The sequence below is a fragment of the Chaetodon trifascialis genome, chromosome 13 (genome assembly GCF_039877785.1).
Source record: "Chaetodon trifascialis isolate fChaTrf1 chromosome 13, fChaTrf1.hap1, whole genome shotgun sequence".
Lineage (NCBI taxonomy): Eukaryota > Metazoa > Chordata > Actinopteri > Chaetodontiformes > Chaetodontidae > Chaetodon > Chaetodon trifascialis.
The window spans coordinates 13,773,486-13,801,412 of NC_092068.1; the positions used below are offsets into that span (position 1 = coordinate 13,773,486).

At 41.8% G+C, this 27,927-nt stretch overlaps 4 protein-coding genes across 5 annotated transcripts; 2 read left to right on the forward strand and 2 right to left on the reverse strand.

Moving 5' to 3' along the window:
* Positions 1–13,658: 13,658 nt before the first annotated feature.
* Positions 13,659–15,394, forward strand: LOC139341273 (uncharacterized). Its single transcript, XM_070977695.1, has 4 exons — positions 13,659–13,896; positions 14,066–14,129; positions 14,294–14,331; positions 14,425–15,394. The coding sequence occupies exons 1-4, from the start codon at positions 13,703–13,705 to the stop codon at positions 15,143–15,145; spliced, it is 1,017 nt and encodes a 338-aa protein (XP_070833796.1). The 5' UTR covers positions 13,659–13,702; the 3' UTR covers positions 15,146–15,394.
* Positions 15,395–15,397: 3 nt separating this feature from the next.
* Positions 15,398–16,773, reverse strand: fuom (fucose mutarotase). The gene is made up of 6 exons (XM_070977696.1): positions 16,581–16,773; positions 16,307–16,375; positions 16,150–16,211; positions 15,929–16,027; positions 15,764–15,837; positions 15,398–15,686 (listed from the first exon to the last, which is right to left on the reverse strand). The coding sequence occupies exons 1-6, from the start codon at positions 16,663–16,665 to the stop codon at positions 15,620–15,622; spliced, it is 456 nt and encodes a 151-aa protein (XP_070833797.1). The 5' UTR covers positions 16,666–16,773; the 3' UTR covers positions 15,398–15,619.
* Positions 16,774–19,022: 2,249 nt separating this feature from the next.
* On the reverse strand, positions 19,023–24,651 carry echs1 (enoyl CoA hydratase, short chain, 1, mitochondrial). The gene is made up of 8 exons (XM_070977066.1): positions 24,466–24,651; positions 22,696–22,893; positions 22,456–22,583; positions 21,718–21,817; positions 21,512–21,616; positions 20,403–20,522; positions 20,253–20,320; positions 19,023–20,159 (listed from the first exon to the last, which is right to left on the reverse strand). Exons 1-8 carry the CDS (start codon positions 24,554–24,556, stop codon positions 20,094–20,096), a joined length of 876 nt encoding a protein of 291 aa, XP_070833167.1. The 5' UTR covers positions 24,557–24,651; the 3' UTR covers positions 19,023–20,093.
* Positions 24,652–25,421: 770 nt separating this feature from the next.
* On the forward strand, positions 25,422–27,883 carry sprn (shadow of prion protein). 2 transcript variants are annotated; one of them, XM_070977067.1, is made up of 3 exons: positions 25,422–25,549; positions 25,874–25,927; positions 26,263–27,883. In XM_070977067.1, exons 2-3 carry the CDS (start codon positions 25,889–25,891, stop codon positions 26,728–26,730), a joined length of 507 nt encoding a protein of 168 aa, XP_070833168.1. In that variant the 5' UTR covers positions 25,422–25,549; positions 25,874–25,888; the 3' UTR covers positions 26,731–27,883. The 2 variants fall into 2 exon arrangements, with proteins under 2 accessions (XP_070833168.1, XP_070833169.1); XM_070977068.1 differs by lacking the exon at positions 25,874–25,927 and having other exon boundaries at positions 25,449–25,549.
* Positions 27,884–27,927: the final 44 nt, after the last annotated feature.

A 27,927-nucleotide genomic window follows, 5' to 3' on the forward strand; every position in this document is an offset into this window, starting at 1 on the left:
GAGGAAGACGGGTGGAGGGAGAGAAGAGGGGGATGAAGTGGATGAAGGAGAAGATGAAAGCTTTGTTGTGCTGATGTTTAATGAGCTGGAAAACACAATTGAACTTCTCTCACTGTGGAAATTGCTGTGAGGGCATCGTAAATTAGCGCCAGTGTGGGAGCTAGCCTTCTGACAGAAAGGGGCTTTGTGTTGTGAAGGCTTCTTCACAGGCCTGCAGACACTGAGATCCTCACAGCGGTATCACGGCTCGATTGGTCGCACGACAAGGAGTTCAGTGATCACTGTTGAACATGGACGAGGAAACTGTTAGCGTGGCTCTTGTTCTCCGTTCTGCCACCTTACCTGTTGATCTGTGTTCATGTCCATCCTCCTGACCTAAATCTCTTTACTGTGTATTTTGTGGTCCATTCTTTCTCGGTGTCCCGCTACCTGTGGATTATGATTCCATAAACAGGGATGCTGGACAAAGAACAGACAGACGAAAATACGCCATAGTGGATGAGGGAGAAAGGGAGCGAAGAGGAGATGAGTTTTCTAATATTTAGTGAACTGCAAAGGGTGACTCTTCATTCTGGCTTTGCAGGCTTGGCACATGCCTTCTGTTACTAAGTGGCTTCATATTGAAAGGCTCTGCGGCCGCTATTCTCTCTCCCACTGGGTGCCAGCCTCTCTGCCCTGGCAGCTGCTGGGCCTTAGAATAGACCCATAGTTTCCCCTCTGCAGGTGAGCTGCACAGCCAAAACAGGGCCCCTCAAAGGCCCTTTCAGAGGCTCAATAGGAAACTGACTTGGGGAGAGAGGAACGGGCACACAATGGCCGCCTTCTCTGGACACAGAGAAGATGGAGATGAGCCATTGGAGTGCCGCTTTAGTGTTGCTTATAGCCATGTCGAGGAGAGGTGATGAGAGAAGAGAGGAGAGGATGAGTTCCCCCTGTTAAGTTTTTGAAGGCGTGGTTCTTTCCCCTCAGCATTTTTTTTTAGCTCTGGTGCTGCAGTGCAGGGATGTCCTATCATCTAGCGTCTTGGATGTAATTACTGCGCCTTTGAAACCTGACGAAACAAAATGTTTTCTTCCATGTCCTGGGGTGATGGGGGTGACACTCGGCTCCTATCCACACCTCCTCTTTCTCCACCCCCCCCTCCCCTGGACTCTCGTCCCAGACCACTGGAACTCCCTTTCGCTCCTGCAGAATTCTTCCCATGCAGCCAGGAAAGAATGCACCTCCCTCTGCTGCCTCTCACCTCCTTTTCATAGTTTGCTTTTTAACTTTTATTAGCAACAGCTTTCACTGACATATGAAGAGTTGGCAACGGAGAGATAGGGGGAGGGAGGGGATGAGAGATGGAGAGAGGGTTTAAAAGTGCGGGCAGCAGTGAAGGAAAGGAAAAAGGGGTATCCTCTCTCTTTGTTGGTAATTGCAGCATGTCCACATCCTGTCAAACTAGAACAAAAAACAGAAATACAATTTGACAACCTGGATCTCTGAATCTCAGCCTTCAAATTCCCTGTGGGTCTTTTGCCCCATTTGAGACTTTGTTATTCTGTGACTTGGTCACATACTGCTCCTCACACAAACTATAGAAGAAAAAAAACAAAGATTACGGAAAGATTACCTGTTATTCAGCAGCAAATTGTATCTTCAAATATATTTCTTGATCTCACTGGTGCCTGTATACTGTTTGCCAAGAATGATAAAATGTTAGTTCAGAGTGAAACAAATGTTAAAAGCCAACACTTCCACAGACTGCTCCACTCTGCTGCACTCTTCTTCTCTGCTTGAACACGTTATGTCCGATTTTTCCGGTCTGTGAAATATTGAATTTAAGAAGGTTTTGCCCCAGACATTGCACAGAAAGTAGACGTCTGTGAGATAACAAATATAAATTTGCTGCTAGATAACGGTTGCGTCGGAAATCCAAGGGGTTAAGAAGGGTTAAAATCAAGGTCAACTGGACTTGGTTGTAGAAAGTTAAAAGCGTGTCATCCAAGGGGCTTCCCAAGAATTACACTTCTGTGCAGTCATTATCACAGTCAGTGTAGAACTGAAAAAGCCCTGTGAATGAGAGGCGAAACATTATCATGTTCCTACAATCAAATCCATTTACCAATGATTCAGCCGTCATCAGAGACATTTCGCTGTGGATACGCTATCACAGAATCACGATCTGCAAACATGGCAATTTACTCCATTTTCCATGTAAACTATTACTCTTAAAGGCACAGCTTTTAACAAATAGTTTCTTGGGAGACAAAAAATATATTTCTCTGGCATTTAGATATCACATGCATCTGCTGACCAGCCACTTCCATTTGGCTCGGACAGTGGACGTAGTGTACGGCTTGGACAGTAAAGAGACCAGTGGCCATGTTTTTAGTTCCGTTTTTGAAAAACTTGGCACAGTTTGTTGAAATACTGGATTTAAACACTGGTTTTGCCCAGGGCAGAGCTGTTCCCATCCCAGGCAGATAGTAAACACCTCTGCAAACCGTTGGTGTGGCTGTTGGGCTAGCAACAGCATTCCATGAAATGATCCAAGTGCTTTTCTGTCATTTATGCCTTTCTGTGTCCCTGCAGCGAATATGTCTCACCCCGCTCTTTAATGAACAAAACCACAAGGTGTTTTATGACAGGCTGCATGGGTTATGTTCTAATTAATTACAATGAGTCATGTGTTTGTTTGAAATAGATTTTTTCGAAAATGTCACAGTCCTGTTTCAGCATATTACTTAAACATATATATTTGATTAAAACACAAATGAACGTTATTCATTGTAATTTTAGCTTTTTCCCCAAGTTACCTACCCCTGCTCCAAAATACAGAAATATTTCCACTGCATATTCTTTCTTAGTCGTCTGAGAGATTATGGAGCCTTTAGTTGTCTAATATAATCAAGTTGGGTAAGAAGATGCTATCAGTCCCTGTCTCATTTTTCCTCTCTTTTCTTCCTCTCTCCCTCCTTCCTTCTCCTCCTCTAATCAGTTCCACTCTATTATTGCTGGCCCCGGGCTGTTTACCTCTTTGCTAAACTGCTTTCACAAGCCTGAGACCAAAGCCTGCTCGAATGTCTATTAGACCCACAGTCACCGTGTGGCTGACCTTATGGTGGTTGTTGCCATCATTATGGAATCAATCCTCGCTGATCTGGCGTTCCTCACACCTTCTTAGACCAGGAATCGTTTTTCCTTCTGAAGTTCGTCGACCATTTTTGAAAGGTTAAGTGGTAAATAGGGGCTCTCAGGGGCTGAGCAGACTAACAGAGACAGACTATGACCGCAGCCTTGGAGGACCTTAAACGCTATGAAATCCAGGACAGTCAGTTCAACACAAGCTCCGAAGACAGACATAGTCATGAATGCTCTACGCTTCATGTACTATTTGCTCTGAGGTTTTGAGAAGAAAGAAGCATTTCCTGCAGTCAGGCCAGCTGGGAGTGTTTAGTGACATTAGTAAAATCCTATTCTGGCAAGCATCTTTCCTCAGGGATAAGTTCACAGGGCTATGTAAACCAATAATGTAATAGTAACCCTCATCAGTGAGATTCATCTTGTGTTGGCGTGTTTGGAGAGGACACAGTGGGCATCATTATTGTGTTAGTTTAATTTGCAAAGAATGCTGTGACTTTAAAGTTGAACCTCTCCTGGTACAACATTTAACTCTCGTTGCTGTTTGAGCACATCCTGAAATAAGTGCAGTATTCAGTCCAGTACCTTCCACGCCAAGTAGCTCCTACTGACTTACAAATACTGTGAGCACAGAGGCGTGCCTGGTTTGTTTTATTGAATTTACAGTTGTAACTTTTGCTGCAGCATTTCACTCTCTAACTATTAACTCTGCTCTGTGCACCTTTCAATACCCCGCTTGAGTACTTGATCTCCGATTTTCTGTACATCATCATATCCCATCACAAGTGATGAAGAAACCAAGGGAGAAGAGACTGAATATCACTCCCAGACTTAACGTCTTCGACTGAGCGGCGGCACACTTGAACAACAAAATTCTTTCCTGCCAAACCTGCTTCTCAATCAGATTTGAATAAGAGGAACACCTTGGACTTTCTGCTACTTGATTTTCTTTTGCATGTTGTGCTTTGTTGTCACGTTGGAAAACACAAGCGCTTGTAAACATCTAATTAAAGAGCGATTAGAGCAATGAGTCACCGTCCATGTCACTAAAAGGCTAATTGAGCTCTGAGTAATTTCAAGCCACATCAAACCGTGCAGCAGTTACCAAAATCATTTTCAATTAATGTGTGATTTTCATTTGGCAGTGGCCGAATGATACAAGGAACTACAACTGGCATTATAATTAAATTTTACCCGTTAATCCTCAGGGCTTAGTATCCACATCTCTGCAGCATGTCTTCTATCGCTAAACCACAGGCCTGTATAGTGTCTGTAGCTGAGCTGGTGGGATTTGAATTATTTTAGTTTAGTTTGGCAAAACACCAATAAGAAATATGCATTCAAAAGGCTTTTTTTCAGTGCTGTCCTTTGACGTAAATTAGATACAGGAGCAGGTTAGTGGCAGCGAGTTATCAAATATCAGTAATGGTGACCCCTTTCCCTTTCATGCCATGTCTCCCTTTCCTTCACTGTTGTCTGCGTTCTGCAGGTATGTAATTATGGTTTGAAAAGGTTGGAGCCAGACTTTCCACAGGCCACAGCGTGGGAACAAAGCTGGGGTCTGCAAGGTGAGGTCAGGGAGCACAGTAGCTGTACGGTGACTACAAACTACAGAGATAGATATCTAAGAGGCACAGTCATCTTCAAGAAATGAAAGTCTATTAGTGGAGTGGATTCGGAGGTCTGACTCACATCCTCTGACTGTGCCGAGGATAGTTTATGTGGCGCTGAATGATGTATAATGAGCAACTTTACAATCTGGCATGAATGGAGGTTGTTATAGTAGCTGCAGCTGATGAACGATGCATTACATGTAACAGGATTCCTCCAATCCGATTACAATTTGTCATTTTGATGCAATGCAGTTACTGAACATAAAAGCACACAAAACAAATTCTACAAAGCGGCAAATGGACTTTGGAAATAGTTATTATATATTGGAAATAGCACTGATTGATATAAGGAGGCATTTTATACAATGACTGAGGCATCTCATACACTGTATATTAAAATATATGTTGATATGTTATTTGATGTAGTTATCGAGTATCTTAAGTCTTTTTATGTTTTTTTGTTTTTCCTGTTTTTGGATTAAAACAGGAACAGTTTAACCCTCAATGTTCCCAACATTCACTTTTTATTTACCCGTCAAAAACATACTTAGAGTTTGACAACATCACATAAAATCCAAGGCAACTTTTTTGTTACATTAAATTGGAATTTCTAATTTCTTATTTCTTATTATTCTTATTTATCTTTGTGATTATATCTCCTTGCAATTCACACAAGATAATATTGTTGGAAAACATTGATTTTGATTACAAAATATAAAACAATTCCGTATTTGTAATAATGGACCAGCATCAGAGAAGGTTAAACATTTAGAGTCCACCTCCTGTCTCCATCCTGACAGCCTCAGACTCATTTTTTTGTGTGTTTTAAATGTTAAACAGATGATTGCCTTTAGTTGTCTTTACATTATACATAACACTAATTATCATTTCCCGCCTGCCCAATACTCACAAAATTTTGAATTGTATGGTGCTGGAAAATCCACTGTAGATATAAGATCTTTGGGGAGGTCAAGATTTTAGGACAAATTGGTCCCTCTGTGGTGGGAATGAGCTTTGCTGAGATGCCAGGCCTGCGCATGAGAACAGCCCCAGCAGCACTGCTTCAATTAGTTGCGGCTAAATGATGAAGACCAAAGATTAAGTGATTACTTTAATCAAATCAGTTGGATTTGTCACTCTTCGTCACCAGGGGGTGTGTAATTATCCTCTCACTGTCTAACAAAGAAACCATTTGTTTTTGAAGTATGAAGATGCACAAAGTGGAAACATGAGTCACATTCACTGAGATACACATAACAGTCTCTCATTATATATAATCTTTACATATTCTCATAGACTGAGCTTGCTGTTTCTCATCATAAAGGAGTTTATGAACATCAACTGATCATATCTGTGGAATATCCTTATTTGTATGGAGAAAAAAAAAGCAGAGGAGAGGCTAAAAAGTTTCATCTGCCGACATAACTGCACAGAGCAGGCACATGTTTCTTTAATAAGGATGAAAGCGTTGCGCTCTTGTAACCGGATCTCTCTGTAGCAGGCAGCTTTCCATCAAGGAACAGCAGGATCCACTCTTTAACCCGGGAGCATCAGGACAGATGGGACCGTGACATGCAAACATACACAGACACAAATTCAGAGCGTGACAGACACTGAGAGGATTTCTGAGATCTTATGGGGACAATATGCTGTGAATATCAAGGGAAGGGGCATCAGTGCCGGCAGTGTAGAACATCTGTAACACCTGTGCTCACTGTTAACACCTGTACTCATTACCGTCGCTCCCCTCTGTCGTCATGACAGTGCTTCACAGGATGTGCTCCCCGCTGAGCCCACTGAGCTGACGGCTCTGTGATGAATTCTGTGGCGCTGGGGGTCAGAGGTTAAAGGTTAGGGGTACTCCAGCTGGCGTCCAGGGCTGCAGTGGACTCCAGTGAGGAGGCATTCAGTGACTGGAGCAGGAGGGGGAGAGGGTGGAGGCGGAGGAGCGGGAGCAGTCCGAAGTTGTTTCTCTTTCTGTCTTGTTTGATGTACTCCACCCTCAAGGCCTCCTTTTGCCCCTCTGGTATAACCATCATTATTTTCAGATCTTAGAAAAAGCAGAATAAAAAACATGTAGCATTGTTCTTCTTTGTATCTACAAGTAAAAGTGTCTGTAATCAATATTTTTATATTAACTGTGGATTACATGACCACTTAGCGAGTTTGAGCTCTTTGTTTTGGATTTCTGTTTTTGCTTTTTTGGTTAACTGTGACAGCTAATGTCGTTTTCAGTTACACTGAGCAGCTGTTTTCAGCAGAAAAGCTACCTGCCCAGCACCAAACAGCAGACACACAAAGTTAGCGACTCTTACAGTGGAACATTTAGCAACTGACACCAGATTTCCATAAGGAGTTGGGTGGAGACCAAAAACAGAGCTAAAGCAATAGCGAACATTGTACTTACATTCATCAGGTGACCAGAAAAATGACCTCAAATCCTAATATTACTAAGTGTTTGTTGGATAAACATGGGTGACTGTTTGCTCACAAGTTCGTAATATCGAACTAAAATGTGCTGTATCAGCATTTTGTTTACATTTTGTTTCTGCAATTATTAGATAAAGATGATGTAAAACAAAATGTGTGCAACTATTGTAGATGTCAGTAGTCAAGTTGCTGCAGTTCCCTGGTTTATCCTGCAGAGGGCAGCTCATTTAATTAATGAGCCACATGTGCCAAGTGTTGGCATGATGTGTGTTTCATTTAACAGAGTTTTCCAAAACATTAGTTCTCCTCGAGTGGAAAAAGTGTTTAATGAGAAGCGTCCAAAACACAGTAAATAGCCATTAAACTTACTTTAACAGCTCCCACATGTTTACTGAGTTTATGAGGGGTGTGATTGAGGGAGGATAAGGGTGTATGGTATGTTTATGTGCGTGTGTGAGAGAGAGGGACCACCTGAGCTTTCCCTCTCATTATTGTGTCTTTAATATAATATTTCCATGGTTGATACATACTGTTGGAGTAGTGTCGTGGCTTTGTGTCACCTCAAGCAGCCAGCATCGCTAATGGCCATCTTTCACACAGATACTCAGATCAGCTTTACAGATTAGCTGTCCTGGACAAAAAGGTCAACCGTATTCATCTGCATCTCCTCTCTGACAGACAGAGCTTCCCATTCTTTCTTCTGTCATCAATTACGTCACAGACAGGGGGGAAAGTTCCTCTGTCTGTCTGTCTGTCTGTCTGTCTGTCTGTCTGTCTGTCTGTCTGTCTGTCTGTCTGTCTGTCTGTCTGTCTGTCTGTCTGTCTGTCTGTCTGTCGTGGCTCCCGGTCCACCTCCCTTTGTCAGCCTTGGCTGTCATCAGCGCTATTGTTTTGCTCCAAAGCTGTCTCAGGCATAACCTTTGGAGCCAGATAGTCAGGTGGCTCCGGGCCCCAGACTGACTGGCTCATCACTCCCCTCATTTCACCCTCCTGAAATCCCACCTGTTCATTGGGGAGACATTTTATTAACATTAGCACTGACTCGTGTTAAAGGCAGTGTTAAAAGCCGAAGTGCCTGCATGCAACTGTTGAGCAGATGGTTCGCTAATTCTCTCTGCGGCCGCTTCATAAGTCTGACAGCTCCCCTGTTCACCAGACCGTCGTCACAACATTTCATGTTCGCCTCCGCACTTCCATGGAGGTCCTTCCCCAAGCCCTGTAATTCGTGCGGTTAAACTCCACCGTGAGATACCTAATGTGTGTTTAATGGGTGTTGGTGAAGCATCAATTAAGTTAATTGTAGATCATTGAGTTAATTTTAGTTATTGAGAAAACCCCAGCTTTCCTAAATGTTGTGAGTGTGGGGGATATGACGGAAGACTGTGAGTAAAGACAGAGGGGTGGTTAGCCTCAAATACAGCCCTGCGCTCCGGGACGACCTTTATGGGATTTACTGATAGTAATGACGGTGATGATGAGGGTTTGGTGCTGATGATTGTTTTAGTGTGGAAGAGTGACTTCTCTGTTTTCATACCAGGTGCACAATATGTTCATTATCACATTTCAAACAGCGATACAGTTTGCGTTGAGGTTTAGCGTGGAGTCTGATGTCTCCAGCTGATTGTCGCCTATTAAATATTCTGTTTTCTATTTGTTTCTTTGCCAGTAGAGAGGTCTTGATGAAGATGCCACTTTAAGTCAAGTAGAAACATGACGACTGCATTCCTCAGTCTTAGCAGTAATAAGCAGTTATTGGTTTTGGGGCAGCGCCAGGACATCAGATCCTGCACTTAAAGTTACAATTTGAATAACGTGCTGTCATCAGTGGCAATGACATATTAATCTACTATACTGACTGCACATTGTGCACGTGTGTAAGTAAGTGTTACTCCGAACTGTGCACACATGCATCCATGCTCATGCGCACACTCATACACCTCACGCAACAACCAAGCCAAGATCATTTATTTTAAAATGGGAATTTAGTCAAATATTCATTTTGGTGGTTTCCCTGATAAATTGCTGCAAGCTGCAACATTTGGAGCATGTTTTCCATCCTAGATTTACAGGCATAAATCATGACTTAATGCTGCATTTAAATAGTTACAGACAGGCAATTTATTCTTGGCTTACTCCTTGCTTTTTGTGCAATAGCATTATGTGACTGAGTGTGTGTTTCACAGTTCATTGGCAGCAATCATTACTTGCTGACAACTCCCATTCGTTCTGGTCTTTATTTTTGCCCTTATATTTTCTAAAAGGCTCGTTGTTCACATGATGCATGCAGCAGCACACACACCTAAGCCGCAGCAGGATACAAGCAGAGGAGGGAAACATATTTGCTCATGCACTTGGCAGATCAAACCAAGCCTCTGATGGCCTCTAGAGGTGTCAGGGCATACTTTGTACACACCACATATATACAGTTTATTATCCCCCCATCACCTGCAGCCAATTTTGGGGGAAGAAGAGAAACTGAGTGGTTGTTAGAGGCTCATTAAGAAATATTCCACCATCTCTCCTGCTTGTTTTGCTTCCAGGCTTCATAATTACACTACATAAACTTCTTCACCACCAAAGACAGGTAAAGACAAACTCATGGGCCGTATATCATGCCAGTGTGATACAATAACACATAGATAGAGTTTTAAATGTGTGAACATGTCAAAGCGTTCATGTTGATATAGATTTGTATTTGTACCCTGTGTTTTTATGGCAGTTATGTTTTTATTGTATAATCATTGCTTTTTTGAGCCAAAAGATGAATATGAGTGTAAGTAGGTGGCTGCAAAAAGAAGCAAGCGTTTGACATTTCGGCCAGCACACCTACTTGTTTTCTTGCTGGGAGTTAGATGAGAGCATCGATACCACTCTTATTTCTGTATGGTCAAAAATTTGCCACACCAGCTGCAGGATAGCTTAGCTTAGCATAAACTCTGGAATGGTAGAAATCCATCTACCAGTATCTACCTCTTAAACTCACTAATGAACACACGTTTGTTTAATGTGTGCGAAAAACAAAACGACAGTTAGCTGTTTCGTTGGGTTGGGGTTATGTGCATAAGCAAAATGTTAAAAACAAGTATATTTCAAAATTCCTCTGAATGCATGTGATTGAAAGTGAATTTATTTTGCTCCTGGTCCACACAGACTTGCCAGTGTTGCTCTGAAAAAACAACCGTTCCTGACTTTTCTACTAATATGCTTTTAGACCTTCTGACACTTCATCGCCTTCATGGAGTGACCGAGATACGGTTCAGTCCGATGGAGATCAGTTCATTTGCTCAGCCGCAGCGCTCTGCCAACCAGAGGCTGCTCAAACCACAGAAGAGCGTGTTTTCCTGTAAGCCCATGGGACCATCAGAAGTTCAGGGAGCAGAGTCGTGTGGTTAATCTGTGCTGGTAACTGCTTGGCCTCTGGGCTTCACATGAAAGCTCTTTCACTCATGTGTGCTGAACACGGGGGGTGGATCGGTAGAAGCTTCAGCACACTTTATCCATCAAACCTCACTTTCAGGGCTTAGAGCAGCAGGATGTCTTCTGCCAGGGTTGTGGTTTCTGGGAGACCGACAGAGTATTTCCATAATGGCTCACATCTTCTGTCATCAGTGTCAGTTTAACAGCCGGTGTATGTTCGTCACCAGTATGAATCTGGCAGCGATGTTTTTATGGTTATTTTCATGAGGACAAATAGGCTTTATTGCTTTCTTGCTGAGGGTTAGATGAGATTTATACCACTGTCAAAACAGTACATATGAAGCTACAGCTGGTTATCTTAGCTTAGCATAAAGACTGGAAAGTAACAGCTAGCCTGGCTCTGTCCAAAGGTAATAAAATTAGCCGACCAGCCAGCCTCTACAGTTCACTAATTAACAATGACAATAACCAAAAAGTAAAAACAACAATTTGTGGGTTTTACAGGGGTTACCTTTGGACAGAGCCAGGCTCTTGGCCTTTATGCTAAAAGATAACCAGCTGCTGGGTGTAGCTTCATATTTAGCATGAGAGCGGTATCGATCTTCTCATCTTACTCTTGGCAAGAAAGTGAAAAAATGTGGAGTCTGAATACAGTAGGAAAAGCAGAAGCAAACAGAAGTCGTTTCCTTGTCAGTATTTCCCATCTTTAAAATGTCTGGTATTTGCTTGCTTGGGGAGAGCCTTTTCGGGTAGGAGACCACTGTGACCCAAGAGTGGGGCTAGTGGAGGGGTAACATTGGATTTGTACATATGGATCTGATAGAGAGGGCAGATAACCAGCAGACGCGGTGGAGCCATCCCTTGAACAGGGCAGGAAGTGTGTGCTGTGTCTGTCTGCTCCTGTTCCACTGTACAGTGTGCGTGTGTGTGTGTGTGTGTACATGGGCTGAATCCCGTTGTCATGAGATATTATTAACCCATATGTTAGCTTAATGACTCCTGCTGTTACACGAACAGTGAAAGAGGTGTCTCACAGAGGCTTGAGGGAGGGACTGCCAGATGCTGAAACACTGAGCTGAAATGAAATCACATTCTTTTAAGGGTGTATATGTTATGTTTGATTAAATTAAATTAGTTTATGGCTGTGTGTTGCGACTTGCAGATGTTTAGTCTGAGAGTTAAGTTATTCTGTACATCAAATTTGAGGCTGATTTATTCTGAAACAGTGAGTTTTACAGTGTGATAAGGATCTCGGCGTGGATGTAAATTAGAGCTGACACATTCAATGGTTGCTTCAGGAAGCGTTGTGCCTGGCACTAAGATCACAGGCTGATCATCTGCCTCCAATCTGTCCTCCTACAGTGGATGTGTGTGCAAGGGGTAATTAGTTGCTTTAAATGATTGAAGCTGTACGCAGGAGGGAGTCTGTCTGCGTCTGAGAAAGTTCCTGTAAAAGTAAGGCAAGCATGGGGAGTAATGTTGCTTCATGGTAATATCATACATACACAAGACTTGCCTTTTGATACAACTTAAAATAATATGCATTTACATACAATATGCAAACAGTCTCCTCTGGTGAATAAATAAATGGCCAGTCAGTATATTAATAAATCCTAAATCACTTAATTAACAGTAAAGCAAAGTTGTGTGATGCCACTGTGCAAGCAGTTTGACTGAGGTAAATGTTATCACCAGCATACTGACACGCTGATGTTGACCATGTGCACCATCTTAATGTATCACGTTCACTTGCAAACATTTCCTAATTAGCACTAAACACAAGGCACAGCTGAGGCTGACGGCGATGTCTGTGGTTTTGCAGGTATTTGCTCATAAATTACTCATTTTGACCTGATGGTGGCGATAGAGGAAAAGTCTTTCGACTACAAAAGTCAGTATCCTGAGGGAACAATTGATGATAAAAAAAATTCCATGCAAATTCCTCCAGTAGTTGTTGAGATATTTCAGTACGAAGCAAAGTGGTGGATCAACAAACATCCCCATCCAAAGAACAGTGCTGCCAACATGGCTAAAAACATAATACAAAATACTGAAGAACTACAATATACAATATAAAATCTGACTTGATAGGACCAGTTATAATTACTGGCAAAAACTGTACATTAATAACCACTTAAAACCATCCTTATATCTGATTACAACTACATTATGCTGTATGTTTGTGTAATGCTTGTCGACACTCAGTAGGGGGACTTAAAGTACAAACGCACATTGTCAAAACTGCATTTCAGAGTCCACGTCGTACAGACTCTGGGTTTTGCTCTTGTTTTGAAAAAGACAATATTCCCTCAACACTGTTTAAATGGCTGAAAATAAAATATTCCAATAATACTCCTGTTCACATGCAGTCGTGCGAATCTGGTGGATGGATCGAATGATCCCAGCCTGCCTCTTTCATTCTTGAAGAGGTTGGTGTTGTCATTTTTGTGATATATTTCCAAATACCTTCTGATATTCACCTCTGTCACAATGTTTAAAAATAGTAGCCAAATATGCTGTTTACATGACCTGTGTCAAATTAAGAATATTTAAGAAAACTGTCATATTCAGAATAATTATGTAATAATAGTGTGTATGTAAACATGGTCAGTGATCTTTGTTCTGCTAAATGGTGGAAAGCAATTTTTAATTATTACACATACATGCAATAAATATTAATAAATGGCATTTATATTGTACAGTAGTCACACTGAGCTCAGGAAGTTGGGCCAACCTCCTTAAGGGGAGTGGAATATTATTATTACTGCATGATAAAGTTTGTCTCTTGATAAAATATCACTACCTCAGCTTTAAGGCCATAACCTTGGGGTCACTGATTACTGATAAAGGAGATTTATCACAATAAAATGTAGTCATAATACTCGTACGTGTACTAGATCAGTGTGGAATTCAATATTTTGTCGGTGTCTCTGAATTCAAGAAATCCGTCACAAGACTTACTTGCTAATCACAACACAGGAAAATAGCAAAGGTTTACTGAAACAACAGTGACATTAATCTTATTCCAACCAGAGTATAAATAGACACAGCACATTCACACACAGCAGTGTGTGAATGTAACTGTAATCAGGCTGAGACTCTGTTATGTGTTTATTATGAGCCACTCTGTTAAACACAGACCAGACAATGATGATGAATTACTCACAGCTGACGTTCCTGCATTCAGAGGATACAAAGGTCAAGAAAATATGACTGCTTTATTGGTGGAACTTTGGTCCTTTATTCCCACTGCAGTGAAAGATTTCTTGTTGTCCAGACCTTTTGAGCTGAAAGCAAACACCATGTTCAGGTAAGAAAACGGCTAATTTCTTTGAATTGACTGTGGTTGTTAATCTGTTTTTGATGTTTAATAGTGTATAGATTGCATTTTTTGTGTCTTTGACTTTATATTTTGTTCTTCTAGTGTCTGTCACACAGAATTGCTTGAAATCTTGACATTAAGTCTCTTCTTTTTTTAGGTTTTCTCTTGTCGTTTGTGTTTCCCTGATATTTGGCATCACAGCAAAGCCATATAAACCCTGGGTATGTACTGTATATATTGCTTCTGGCCGTCCACAATATTAGACTCTACAGCTTCAAATCATATGATAAATTATTCCTGCTGAATTCAAAATGACAAACATGTTTGTACGGTCGCTAGCTTGTGTTTGGACAGCAGTCATGTAATATTTGTGCTCTTGTCTCAGAATAAACTGACAGATGAAGCATTCCAGGATGCCGTTATGTAAGTTGTAATTTCCTTCAGCTAAAATGAAAGTGAATAATCTTCTCTTGGACAGAGGAAATTCAGACTGAGATTGCACGATTTTTATTTCAGGTCCATAGATGAGAATGGAAAGATGTCCTGGGGAATGGAAGTGGAGCCTCCAGAGGACATGGATGAGACTAACTATGAAATCGACCCTCACATGAAGATCTGGAAGAATACGAAGGGCAGCGGACAGGACAAGCAGCCCCTGCAGGCCGAAGAAGATCTGGACGAGCTGAACCACCCTTCAGTGCCCGATATCCTCAAAGTTCAGATCCAAAACGTTGGTGCCCTCCCTGCTGCCGATGTCCAGGCAGAAGACGTTAACGTGAAGAACTATCAGGAAGCAGAAGAGGATAAGGATGACATCGACCACCATGTTTTCAGTAAGACGGCCTCAGAAGAGCCCGAGCAGGACCGGGATGACATCTACCACAAAGCGATGGAGGAGCTGAATGAATATCAGGCCCCACTAATGGCTAAATCCAACGCTGCTGCAGAGGTCCACGCTGTGCACTCTGAACCAGAGATGGATAAAGATGACCTGTACCATCGTGACGACCAGCGTTTGCCCGTGCAGATGGAGCCGCTGGGACTTGAGGTCAGGGGTGAACGTGAGGTCAGAATTCACCTTGAACCAGAGGAGGACAGGGACAGTCTGTACCACAAAGATGTCAGCCCGCTCGTCCCTCACCGAGGTGATACTGAAGAGGCTGTTCCTTTTCATGTGCCATTTCAGAGGATGTACAGCGAACCGGAGGAAGATCTGGATCATCTCTACCACCAGTGATCCTTCAACCACTCAACCTGTGTAGATTCTTGTCATTTCAAATCAGACATAGTTGATAACACTGTAACACTGCAACGGCTTAACAAATCAGAAGTGCCATATGACCCCACTAAACATCATCATCATCACCTCATGTACAACTCCCATGATCCCACGCTACTTCATGACATCATCATCAAACTAAATCTTTTGTTTTCACATTGATCGATATTGTATGCAGCAGGATGATAAAGACACTTTAACACACTCATCAAAGACTATATGTGTTTCATTTATTGTCATGTGCGTACAAAGCAGAGCTTATTTACAATCACAAAAACAATCATTTCTGCTCCATGACTCAGATCATATTTACAGTACTGATTACCCATAAATGGTGAATTCAGTTTCTGGTGGAAACAGAAATTAGCTTCTCAAATTAGTTGTGAACTCAACATTTGATCATTCGTTCGTCATTTCTTTAAAGTGTTTGTATCACTGTAGCAGCTCAGCAGGGATGACCCCCTTCTTCAGTATCAGGTTACCATACAGGGCGGTCTCCCTGTGTAGACACAGCAGACAAACAGTGACTGAGACATTCAGGTATAATACTCAAATAAAGGCAGAGAAAATACGCACCCTGTTGCAACAACAGCGTAGGCTTTCTTGGCTCGTTCATAGAAGGCAAACCTTTCCACTTTCTCCAGAGGACTCTACATGTAAACACAAGAGAGTCAGAAATCAAGGTTATTTTTGTGCTACTTCCTGGATTATTTAATCACTGAGGTGGACATGCTTGTGTACCTTGGACCCAGCCTCACCCAGGAGCTGTGTGTAGGTGTCCCACACAGGGACCGCTAAACATCTCAGTTTGTCACTGTCTACCAGATCCATGACCGCAGCCTGTGGACACGGATGAGCAGAGATTCATCAGATGACATTTAAAAAGATAAGGATCCTGCAGGGAAATGTACTCATGAAGACATCACTCAGTGGTTTAAGATTTAGAGTTATGGGTGCTGTACTGGAGAGGTATCCAGTGGCAACAGCTTCAAAATGGCCTCCAAAAGCTGTGGGATTCCCAAACCTGCATAAAGACCAGACACAGCTGGGACATTAAACAGCTCCAGTACACACACTCACACCCATGATGATTAATTACAAAGAGATTTATGTGCATACCATCAGCTCTTATTTCTGTTGGACCACAAGCACAAATGGAAGATGCAGGGAAATTTGCATCAGCAAGAACTGAAAACAGAAATAAAGGCTGAGTCAGTGAGTGGCAGTATGAATTACATTTGTGGCCTTGGAGCCGCAGGTTAATGATCCTGTGCGATCAGTAGTGCTCTGACGCTCTGTTGACTTGAACTTGGACTACAGTGACGCTGTAGGCTAACACTGCTAGCACAGCCTACGAGAAAGGCGACCTGTGTGAATGTAATCAATATCATACCCAGTTCATCCCCATGGCCCATTTTAGCGAGAGCATACAGTAGCTCGGGTGATAAAACAGAGGGGATTCCTTTCAGTACGACCATGCTGGCAGCCACAGACTAGAAAGACCTGGACAGTATTGAAACGAAGTGAGAGGAGTCACTTCAGCTTACTTCCGCATTCGTTCAGGCCCGATAGACATGCGAGCCGATATAAAATGGCAGAAGACCAGAAAATAACAGGCCGTTTCGAGAGCAGAGTCTCAGGTATATGTTACGGTGGTATCTACAGCGGTGTTCCGGTCTGTCCGTCGTTTTTTAGGATTCTTTCAGACGATTTTAAACGATTCCAATGATGGGGAAGTCATGGCCCGCCCTACCCCGACTCTGATTGGGTAGTAGTCTTTGCTTGACATGTGTACAGAGGCACAGGCGGATGCACCTGATTTTCAAAATAAAACTTCTTTCAGACTCTGATGATCAATAAAATATTTTTGTTCAGTCTCTCTTTGCGGTACCAAATGGCCCGGTGGTTGGGGACTGCTGGTTTACCGGATACTTTTCTGGCTTATTTAACTTCAACAAGAAAGGGAAACGCGTCATGTGATCGGGCAGCCTAATGTGATTGGTTAGCGGGTATACCACATCGAGTCTCTTTAACAACACTACACTTAAAATATCAAACGCTCAAACTGTTGCTCTGTCTGTAAGCCTAGTATATATCATAAAGAAATAAAATCATTTAGAATGTGTTGGCATAACGTTTAAACAGCGCGGTGGGGTTGGCCGATAGTGAAAAAGGCTGGCAATATGTGCGCCGCAAGTGTTAGGCCCAGCTACATGTCTTAATTAGTATGAAAAGGTCTATTTAGGCCTATTGATTATTTACAAAACGTACAGTCGCTTTTGCACTAAGCCAAAATGATCAAGGTCAGTAGTAGTCTGTTTGAAGCTAGAAAGTAGGGTGGTGTCATTAGTGCGACAGATTTCATTTTCGGTTCATCTTCGGTCTTTGTTGTTTCTGACACCCTTGGGTGGGCATAATTTAAAGCAGACGCCGCTGAATGTGTTATTCCAACGCGGTCTCGTGGTGCCAAGAATGTGAGATAATGAAAATATTTGTCAGATGAAAACCACTCCGCCCGGCCTGTTTCATCTGCGCCACAGAAACTCTCAGCTGGATGGCACAAAATGCTGAGGAATCCTTTCCATGACCGCAGATCCTGGTTCTCCACAAAAAAAGAGGCAGATCTACATATAAAAAGGCTTTTAGAAAAGTCAAATCACACTTTACATTGCAGGCTTACGGCCTTATAGTGAATTTACAATCCTCGTACAGCTGCTGTTAATAACGAACGGGAGAAATATGTTGGTGCTTTATTGCATGTTTTTAATCTGCGAATATATGCTGGATATGTTCAGAATATCCCTTCACTCCAAAGGCATTTTGCTTTGTTCCCGTAGCAGCCTGCAGGAGTGTGTGTAAAATATTGCGTGTTTTCTGCTAATTGTCCAATCACTTGCTGTAAGAAACTTTAAGTTTATTATCAGCTTTATGGTAATCTGCCGCTCCCTATGGACACGGATCCGTGTTTATGTAGCTGCCTCCTCCTTCACTTTTCTTTGAGTTACGCAAACGATGGAAGAATTCTGAGAATACAACCTGATCCACGAGGATGTAAAATGAGTTGGATGTAGAAACAGAGATTAAAAATCACCAGTATGACTGAGTGGCACAGAGGCGGTGGAGTTGAGGGAAGTGAGAGTGGTTTTTGGAGAGCGCTGGGAGGCTGCTGGGCAGGAGAAAGGGCCCTTGCAGGAGCCAGGCCTGTCTGCCGGACTGAAAGCCCCTTTCTCCCTCTCTGGACCCATGCTGCTCTCTCTTTATCTCGGCCTCTTTAAATGAGTTTATCACGCTATGAGGGTCCGCGCTGCCAAAATGTAACGTTTTGCCCCCTTTGTCTGTGTGGAGAGCCTCAATTGAGTCTACATTTATTATTTTGACCTTTGGGTAGCCTCAAAGAGGAGCTTCTTTTCGGGCCTTCTCTGCAGACTTTTGTGCTTCCCCGCGGAGTGAGGAGACGAGTATTTTTTTTTTCATCCCCCTCCTCTTCTTTAAAGTTTTGTTCCAGGGGGCTGACAAGAAAGCAAGCTCCAGGGGAAAATTGAATGAAAATAAAAATCAATTAGGCCATGGCCTTGTGAAGATATGGGGCGCCGCCGTGTGAAGATCAGAGAGGAAAAAGGTGCCTTGCGATGATTGGAGCGGCCAAAGAAAGCGCACACTAACCAAATTTGTTCTGGTGTTTTCTTTGAAGTCGGAATTATGGTTTTTTTGTGTCCTCGAAAAATATCAGTCAATAGGTGATGCACAAGCTTTTACATATACAATTTAATATGTAAGGTTAGACTTTTTATAGATCTACCATTAGATACGTTTTTTTTTTTTTTTTTTTTTTTTCCAGTTCAGTTCTTCCAAACCGCAGAGTTAAATCAGAAATAATAACTTCTCACTGACATTTTGCGGAAAGGCTTTCGGCTGTAAGACCTTTAAATCGAGCCCTTTGGTTATTTGACGTTGCACACATCTGTGCTGTGAAAAAATCTGGCTTATTATCATTATTATTTTATTATTATTGTTACTTTAATAAATCACACGCGAGTTTTCCTCTGGTAGACTGATGAAAATATATTCTACTCTGATTAGAAAACATAATGCTGGCATGTTTTTTTTTAATCAGCTGTGCCTTGTTCTTTCCTTTTTATAGTGTCTCAGTGATTTGACCTCATAATTTTCACTTTTCACTCAGCATCAGATTAAGTGTTTATCTGCGTACCACACGGTGACCACGCAACAGGCCTGACTGAATTTATTGTCCATTTTCTACATTATGCAACAGCACAAGAGCCCCATCTAGTGGTATGAAGCACACACTGGTTGAATGATGATTTCTTCTATTTACTGAAATCTGCCTCTGAAATCAGGATGTTTCTGAGTTACAAACAGGGACATGTGAATTATTTGCAATCATACTGTATTACCTACTATTATCAGGGTTCAGTCTTTGACAATGTGTTAATACATGCAGCAGATTATCTTCCCATTTCTGTTTGTCTCAGTTACAGTACTGAAAACCAATCTAGAGCTTTATTTGTAAAATTTATAGAGAAACAAGTAGCCTACAAAATGCAAACATCTGATGGTGGAAAAGAAAAGGCAAAGTCAGTACAAGTCATCAAGGCTGAGTCCTCCTACTACACACTGATTATAACAGTTATTAAACAGCATTCACATGTGGACCCCTGCACTCAGACATTTATCATTTGCATTTGATTTTGATACAGAGCCTCAGCAGGCAGGTCACTGTGATAAGACACTCTTGTGCACTCACTCACTCACTCAGTGCCAAATCCTAATGGAAACATCTCCCACTACATCAGGATTTTTGCATCATTGAACATATTGCAGAAAAGAGAATGACCCCCTGAAATCAGGACCTTTGTGATCTTGTCCGAACTCTTGATCTGCTCTTTTACTTGTCCTGGAAACTGGCCTTTCTCTTCTCCACGAATGCTGTCATGCCTTCTCTACGATCGTCCTGCAGGGAAAAACACAGACACACACATCATGATTGGACTGTCAACATCAGAGTCGACCCCCCTCGCTTGCTCTCGGATGCTCTCCTCCTCACCGTAGCAAAGGTAGCGTGGAACAAGCGCTTTTCCAAACGATTGCCCTCAGCCAAAGTCAGTTCATATGCTGCAATCACACAGAGGAACAAGTCAGACACCACTGACGCTATTCAGTTCAGCAGGTTTCAGGATAAAATGAGGTCACACACCTGCATTGACAGCCTCTTTAGCCATGGCAGAGACCAGTTTGGAGTTGGCAGCAATTTTCTCCCCACATTTAACAGCTTCAGACACTAACTGGTCCACAGGACAGACTTTACTCACCAGACCTGGGAAACACAAAAAGTTACTGGATAAAGTGTTATATTCTGCTGTCAAAAGTTTAACGTCTCTGGTACCCAGAGGTGGAAGAAGTACTCAGATCCTTCATTTAAGTAAAAGTACCAATACAACTATCAAACCACTCAGTTCCAAGTCCTTCATTCAAAACCTATATGTACAGTATAATCAGAGTAAAAGTACTCATCCTCGAGAAAAATGTCCCTGTGACAAAAATATTTATAATAAACTAATAGATTGTTATTGATGTTCCTGTGTGTAATGAGTGTTTTGCTGTAGTAGCTGATAAAGGTGGAGCCAGATTTAACTATTTCATGAAATAATTAACAGGAAAGAAGGCACAATAAAGTTCTTCTTCACAAATTTATATTCATTTTTTTTTTACTTTTATCTCATCTTTTTTTTTTTTTTTTTTTGAAATACTGAATGAGTTAACTTCTTTGAACCTGGAATAAATTATTGAAATGAAAGCATGTGAGAAGTTTACAGGGTAAATATGTCTTTGGTGAAACAAACACCTAATAGACATCTGAACATCTGAAATCTGACCCACCAAGAAGACACAGCTTTTTTGTAAAAAGCAACAAGTCAAACACGTTTTGTCCTTAACAATGTACAAAGCACAATGTTTCCCTCTAAACTGTAGTGGACTTGAAGCATCAAGAAGCATAAAAACTAGTGCTGTCAGTCGATTAAAATATTTAATCGCGATTAATCTCATGACTGTCATAGTTAACTCACGATTAATCACAAATTAAACATTTTTATCTATTCTAAATGTCCCTTGAATTATCATTTTAATACTGTTGTCAACATGGAAAAGTAGATAGGCTTGCTTTGTGCAAATGTTTTTTTATTAAGAACAACAATGTGTAGTTTTATATTTCACACTAACATTCTCATTTTGAGCAGTCATTCACATTTGAATGAATCAAATTCAAAGTACTCAAGTAAATCATCTTTCCAGCACTGATGTTACCTGACTGCTTGGCCTCTTGAGCGCTAATTTTGTCTCCTGTAAGCACCAGCTCCATAGCCAGGGATTTGCCCACCGCACGGGTCAGCCGCTGGGTGCCGCCCGCCCCTGCAGGTAGACGGATGTCATGAACAGCAAGAATCTGGTAACCTTAGCATCAGGAAGTGGAGTCAGTACAGGAAGGGAAGTAGACAGAAATGAGTCTTTACCAGGAATAGTCCCCAACAGGATCTCTGGTTGGCCAAACTGCGCCTTCTCCCCGGCATAGATGATGTCACACATCATGGCCAGCTCACAGCCTCCACCCAGCTGAAGCAGCAGAACGTAGAGTATGAAACGCACAAATGCACAAGGAAGTGAAGCTCGCTGTGCAGTGATTCATCTCACTCTTCAGTGTTTCATCTACATTTTGTGCATTCTGAACGGATCAAATACAACAATGTTATTGAGGTAACAGCGTGCTCAACATACTTTTGGCCATATAGGATATGTGGAAGTGCAACCGAGACAGAGTACACAACCAAAACTTATATACCCCTTGAAGAAAGTAAGATTTAGATTGAACTGTGTTGGATTTCAAATAGGTTAATGGAAAAAACAAAGATGTTTAAATCATAACTGGAAATTATACAGATAAATGATGCTTTCAATGACTTGAAATGAGAGGGGGGGGGGGGGGGGGATAAGACAGGGAGGACAGCCTGCTCCCTGGAGCAGAAATAGTACACAGTGGAAAAGTTAATTTATTATCATATATATTGTATTTATACTCCCACTCATCGGCTGAATTGCCCTCATTTTGAGTTCAGTTGTCTGTTTATTGTTTTGAATCTGGTGTGTGCTTTGTTTCTGCTGACTAATTTCAACATTTATAACATTTGCTTTTTTGTAATTTTAAGGTTACTTTATCTGACAAAAAAAAAACATCTTTACAAAAAGACACTCACAGCAAATCCATTAACAGCTGCAATCACAGGCTTCTTCACTGTGGACACTCTGTTCCAGTGAGCCAGGAAGTTTCCACCGTAACACTCCTGGAAGGTTCGATTCTGCATCTCTTTAATGTCTGCTCCCGCTGAAAAGCACAAAAGTCGAGCTTAGCACTGATATATATCATATATATCATAAACAGCTTGTTGTACTTTCTGTGCTCCTCACAGGAGGAAACACACACTCCGTTGCCTCACCAGCAAAGGCTCTCTCACTGCCGGTGAGGATGATGGCTCCGACGTCGCTATCGACTTCAAAGGCATCCAGGGCCTGTCCCACCTCCTTCATGAGCCCGTCACACAAAGCGTTGAGAGCCTTGGGCCGGTTCAGCTGGATGAAACCCACATTTTTCTTCTCACCTCGCTTTTCCACCAAAATATACTCATACTGACCACCTGCATGAAGACAGAACCAACACCCATGGTCAGATGAGCCTTTGTGCGCTTAGTATCAAAGACATCTGCAGGGTTCACCCAGTTAGATTTGGAGCTTTTTAATAGCATCATATGATTGAAAACCAACAGGGAAAATATTATTAATCATTATATTACATTTTTTCCAGCCATATGCAACAATAATGTCTACTGATACAACTAAGCATATTACGCAACCTAGATCTGGAGAAACAGCAGAATATGGGCGGTTGAACAAATAAAAGCTATTGATTCATTTGTGGTTGCGAACATAGGCACCTGCCAATAACGAGAAATGAGCCTCCCACCTACTGTAGCTAGCAGTACTGAAACTGCCAGCAATAGTTTAGAAGCTTGTAACATCTCCCAACAGCCCACAATCATATCAAGAAATATAGAACTAATGTTACAGCAAATAAGAGAAAATCCGCAGGACTTTTTAAGACCTGCATGTGCCCTGCGCACTGCTGGTCACTGTGCTGCTGACAGCGTAGTCTTTCAACTAGGTCATAGGTCATCAAAGTGGTCCCAGCTGAGCCGACGTGATCACAATGCAAAGTTAAGTCCATGTTAATCATTCAAGAAACGGGGAAGGACCCACACTGACCCAAGGCCTTTACACCTGTGTCAAGGTAGAGCAAAGTCACAGAAACAAGACGTGGTTGGTGCTCGACAGCAGATTTTATGGTGGGCCTTTAAGAGAAAATCCACCTAAAATCAGAATTTACTCTGAGCTATTTTAATTATTTGACGTTTGTGTCCCAAAACTGGAAATCGGAGCACAGAGATTTAACTTGATGGTATGTTGAGGTCATCTCTTACCAACAGTTTTTAACATTCAGGTGTTTTTTTATATATTGACTATTGTGGCCAGTGTGGACTTGTAAGACACCACAAATGAATCTAGAGCAACATATGTATATGTCTGCTCTGTATATATTCAGTCACATCTGTAGAGCAGCTCCAGGATCTGTGTCTGGGCTGAAATCTGAAGTTAATGTACACTCGTTGTTTCATAAAGACATCTTAAATTACATTTTTATCTCAGGCATCACCTTGTCCTTGTTGAACTTGGGTATTCTGATGGGGGCGACGTAATTTTGGATAATAGGGTTTTATTCTGGCCTTTCCGTTGTTTTGTGTTAAGTCTTTTAACATTTTCAGATCAACATACTTTCACTGTCGAGTCACTGTTTTTATGCAACCCATAAATAAATCACATCGTGTCCAACACGTTCAAATGACAGAAAAACCTGTAAATTCCATTTTAGGGTGGAATTTCCCTCTACAGTGCGCTGGTCCTTCTGTCAAAAACATGGTATACAACATGGTATATACCTGCCACTGAAATTCAGCACTCAAACGCTTTGTGGTGCAAATAAAACTGCACACAGTCAAATGTCTGAAAAAGCGACGTCGAGTTAGCTGATGTTAGCAGACTGCCTGCTTCACATGCGTCACACATTCAGTGACGCGGGTTTCATGACATTGAGGCAGGCCAGCTGTTCATGAAGCAACAATAAAGTGACCCTGGGCTGGTTTTTAAACACACACCTGAGCTGTAGAGGCGGGCGGCAGAAAGGACGGCCGGCGCTGCTCTGGAGGGCTTTAGGAGCGAAGCAGCACTTCTGCAGAGGAAAGCCATGACAGCGACGACGGAGGACTGTGGCCAAAGAATCTACTCCAAGACTGCGAGCAACTCTTACCTCGTACGCCCTCTCCTTCGCTGGTGTTTTCCATAAGGTACCGCGAGTTCAAACTCGGCTTACCGCCACCTGCTGTCTGCAGGCTGTAATTATCATCGGCAAAGCTCGGTCTTTTCTGTCCTTTCTCGAAATTGAACTAAACCTATTTTTTTCATAGAGGGTTGCCTTTTATCACATACTGTTATTTATCTTACTGTTTACTAATGTTAAAATTATTCAAAGATTACATATGATTCAATGACAATTATCACATATTATTACTTTTATATCAGGCTACGATTCGAATGTGAACATTTGTTTCATATGCATCCTGGTAAAAATGACAAACTTAATACATCATCATAAGATTTTCTTAATAGCATTATGTCACAATATCTCTGTGTTCAGTGTAAAGTGAAAATTTATACATGATTTTTAGTTTTTTACTTGAAATAAAATGCATCCTACAAAACAATTTGAAAGGATAAACAGATATATAGTAAAATAGCCTGTAACCACAAAATCCCAGTGTAAGAACTGTCACGATAGGCTTATACGAAGAGATCATATACAATGATATTACTTACTTTGCTCCGTAGGCCTCCCGTTTTAGTTTCAAAGAGAAACCTTATTAACTTCATGAGCATTTTAGCATCATCAAGTTAACCTGGTTACCTTATAGAGTCAGGAGGTGGATGAATGTATCAGTCAGGACATTAAAAAAATACAAGCTATGAAAGCCACTTCATCCAAAATAAGATTATTAAGAAGCTTTTGACCAGTCTGACAGTATTTGACGCTCCTGCAACGGAGCTCTTCAGACGCTCCTGTGGGAGCGCGTTGCGCGTTCTCGCAATCATCTCCGTGAACGAGCCTGCATCGACCGTGACAATAGCCTTTCATCTTTCCCCCGACTGCCAAAACAAAAGCAGGATAAAAACGCAGCAAACAAGGTAAGCATTCATCATTTGCTTAACGTGGGTGTAAATGCATACAATGCATTTCTTTTGCATTGGTGGTGGGATTCTTTCAGGCTACAGTAGCGGACAGGCTAATTTATGAGGATACAGTGAAATAAACATCATGCATGCACGCATTGGAAATGTACATGTATTTGTACATGATTACATATCGTAGTGCAAAAATGAGAATATTTTGTGCATTTCTGCTTAATTCGCCCAGTTACCTGCTAAATCTCTAGAATGCATTTCAAGTGATGGCCTGTTACTAACAAACATGCCATCTTTCGCCTTTTCTTCTCCCATAACCATCCATAGACGGAATATTATTTCATGTATATGACGGCTGGAAGCCAACAGCAATTTTCTGTGGTGAGCATATTTATTTTTAAACTGACCTACTTGCAGTCTGCAACACAGAAATGTGTCTGTATGAAAACCATGTTCAGCAACATTGGGGACAGCAAGGAAATCTCTCATTTGTTGACCACTGGTATAATCTGAGAACATATTATGTCACACCAGTTAAGGGTGATATTCTGAATTTGCTGAAATGTTCTGCCACCAGGAATCAAATGAGAATTATTCATGATTTACAGCCACATTTGACATATGATCGTAAATCTCCATTTCACATTAAAGGTGCAGGACAGCCACCACAGGTAGGCCTAAAGTGAGCTTCTCCATTATGTCTTCTTCACGCACAGATGTCAGTAATGAACCAACTGCTTGCAACATGCTGGACTTGCCTCCTCCTCTCTGCTTTCCTGTGTGAGCCCGTTCTGTCCAAGGGTGGTCGTGGAGGGTCCCGGGGCTCCTCTCGGGGCTCCCCCTCCCGCAGCTCGACAGCTGGGAGTTACCGGGGGGGAGGCAGCTACGGTGGGACCCGCTCTCGCTTCAGGGCGGCAGGGCGGAGCTCCCCTGTGAGGGTGGCCAGTGCAGCAGCAGCTGGGGCTGCGGTGGCCTTAACAGCGGATAAATGGTACGCCTCTGCCTACCGCCGCAGCAAAGCGGACAGCTCAGAGGAGGAGCTGGATTACTACAACAGGACCAATTATTTTGATGCACTAATGTCAGGCTCGACTCAGAATGGATCTTCTCTCTCTCAACTGGTTTCTATTATCATTGCAACATTCTCCCCCAAATATGGACTCTTACTGGACAATATACTGTAGACGTTCATGTTGTTTTTTTAGGTTACATCCCTGATTCAGTCTAGGACTGAGCTTCTGCCCTGGATCTGAGTATAAAGTGCAGGACTGGCTGGAACCTGCACAGGGAAGACCTGTTAGGAGGTGCAACACAGTGGTGCAAGGACGTAACAATCACAAAAACCATCAGTGTACTGTATATTTTATCATTTATACCAGTGGACAAATGCACATTACCAGCACAATATTCAATGTGACATTTCACCTCTCAAAGAGTGCTCTTTTGTCAGATCTACATGTCTGTTGGACAGAAACTCAAGAAACTTAAGAATAATCAGAATTAGTTTCCTTCCCTAAAGCTTCATTCTTGTATCGAACTGAAGGAAACGTTTTCAGTAAAAATGTCACTAGACCTCATAGAGAATGTGACTGGCTGCCACAGAGTTGTCCTGCCAAACTTAGTTGGATCTTAACAATCTTAATTTTCATAATATGCACAAAAAATGCAAAGTGAATGACAGATACCACTGCTCAGTACAACTGAGATGAATTATTTGTATGTATTGACAGACTTGAGCCTAAATGCAAAGCCTGGGGTTTATGTAGGACACTGAAGTGTCTGCAGGTGACTGGCCGTTCTTTAAAATGGACTCTAATTAACAGAATAAAAGCACCAAGTTGGCACCAGCATTGATTCTGCACCTGAAATGAAAACTGCCACGTCACTTTTGAAAATTCTTAGAACATTTTGCTTTTAGTTTTTTACTCCAGTCTTTCTGTAGAACGGAACTTCAAGACTGACTTTAAAGATGTTGCTCAGTGATCTAAATGATGTACGACCAATATCAAATGAGAGTATGGGAAAGATTTTCCACAATCATCTCGAATTTCTGTGCAACTCATACTTTTAATAACACTTTTATGTAATTTACCTAAATAATTTCTCAGTCCTGTGTGTGAGCCATGAAACAAATAGCTTCTTCCACTGCTATTCATGTTTCAGTCTGTCTGTCATCCCAGAAAAAAAGCTTTTTTACCTGCAGTAGACACTCAGGAGCAACAGACTGTTCCACATCTTTAAGTGCACTCTATTATCTGCTATATCACTTATGTGAATAATAAATAAAGAGTTTGTTATCACTGTCTTTATGCTAATAAATAACCCTGTTTACATTGAGTCAGATGTCGCCTCATGTGTTCTCAAAGCAAAGCTGAGAAAAA

Excerpts from the sequence above, each read along its gene's own strand:
- sprn (XM_070977067.1), top strand. The coding sequence starts at position 25,889 with ATGTATATGACGGCTGGAAGCCAACAGCAATTTTCTGTG. Across the intron at positions 25,928-26,262 it reads GCCAACAGCAATTTTCTGTG|ATGTCAGTAATGAACCAACT; the intron begins GTGAGCATATTT and ends CTTCACGCACAG.
- LOC139341273 (XM_070977695.1), top strand. The coding sequence starts at position 13,703 with ATGAGCCACTCTGTTAAACACAGACCAGACAATGATGATGAATTACTC. Across the intron at positions 13,897-14,065 it reads AAAGCAAACACCATGTTCAG|GTTTTCTCTTGTCGTTTGTG; the intron begins GTAAGAAAACGG and ends TTCTTTTTTTAG. Across the intron at positions 14,332-14,424 it reads GCATTCCAGGATGCCGTTAT|GTCCATAGATGAGAATGGAA; the intron begins GTAAGTTGTAAT and ends TTTTTATTTCAG.
- echs1 (XM_070977066.1), bottom strand. The coding sequence starts at position 24,556 with ATGGCTTTCCTCTGCAGAAGTGCTGCTTCGCTCCTAAAGCCCTCCAGA. Across the intron at positions 22,584-22,695 it reads CAGTGAGAGAGCCTTTGCTG|CGGGAGCAGACATTAAAGAG; the intron begins GTGAGGCAACGG and ends TGTGCTTTTCAG. Across the intron at positions 20,321-20,402 it reads TAAAGAGGCTGTCAATGCAG|CATATGAACTGACTTTGGCT; the intron begins GTGTGTGACCTC and ends GTGTGATTGCAG.
- fuom (XM_070977696.1), bottom strand. The coding sequence starts at position 16,665 with ATGGTCGTACTGAAAGGAATCCCCTCTGTTTTATCACCCGAGCTACTG. Across the intron at positions 16,376-16,580 it reads GGGCCATGGGGATGAACTGG|TTCTTGCTGATGCAAATTTC; the intron begins GTATGATATTGA and ends TTCTGTTTTCAG. Across the intron at positions 15,687-15,763 it reads TACGCTGTTGTTGCAACAGG|GGAGACCGCCCTGTATGGTA; the intron begins GTGCGTATTTTC and ends GTGTCTACACAG.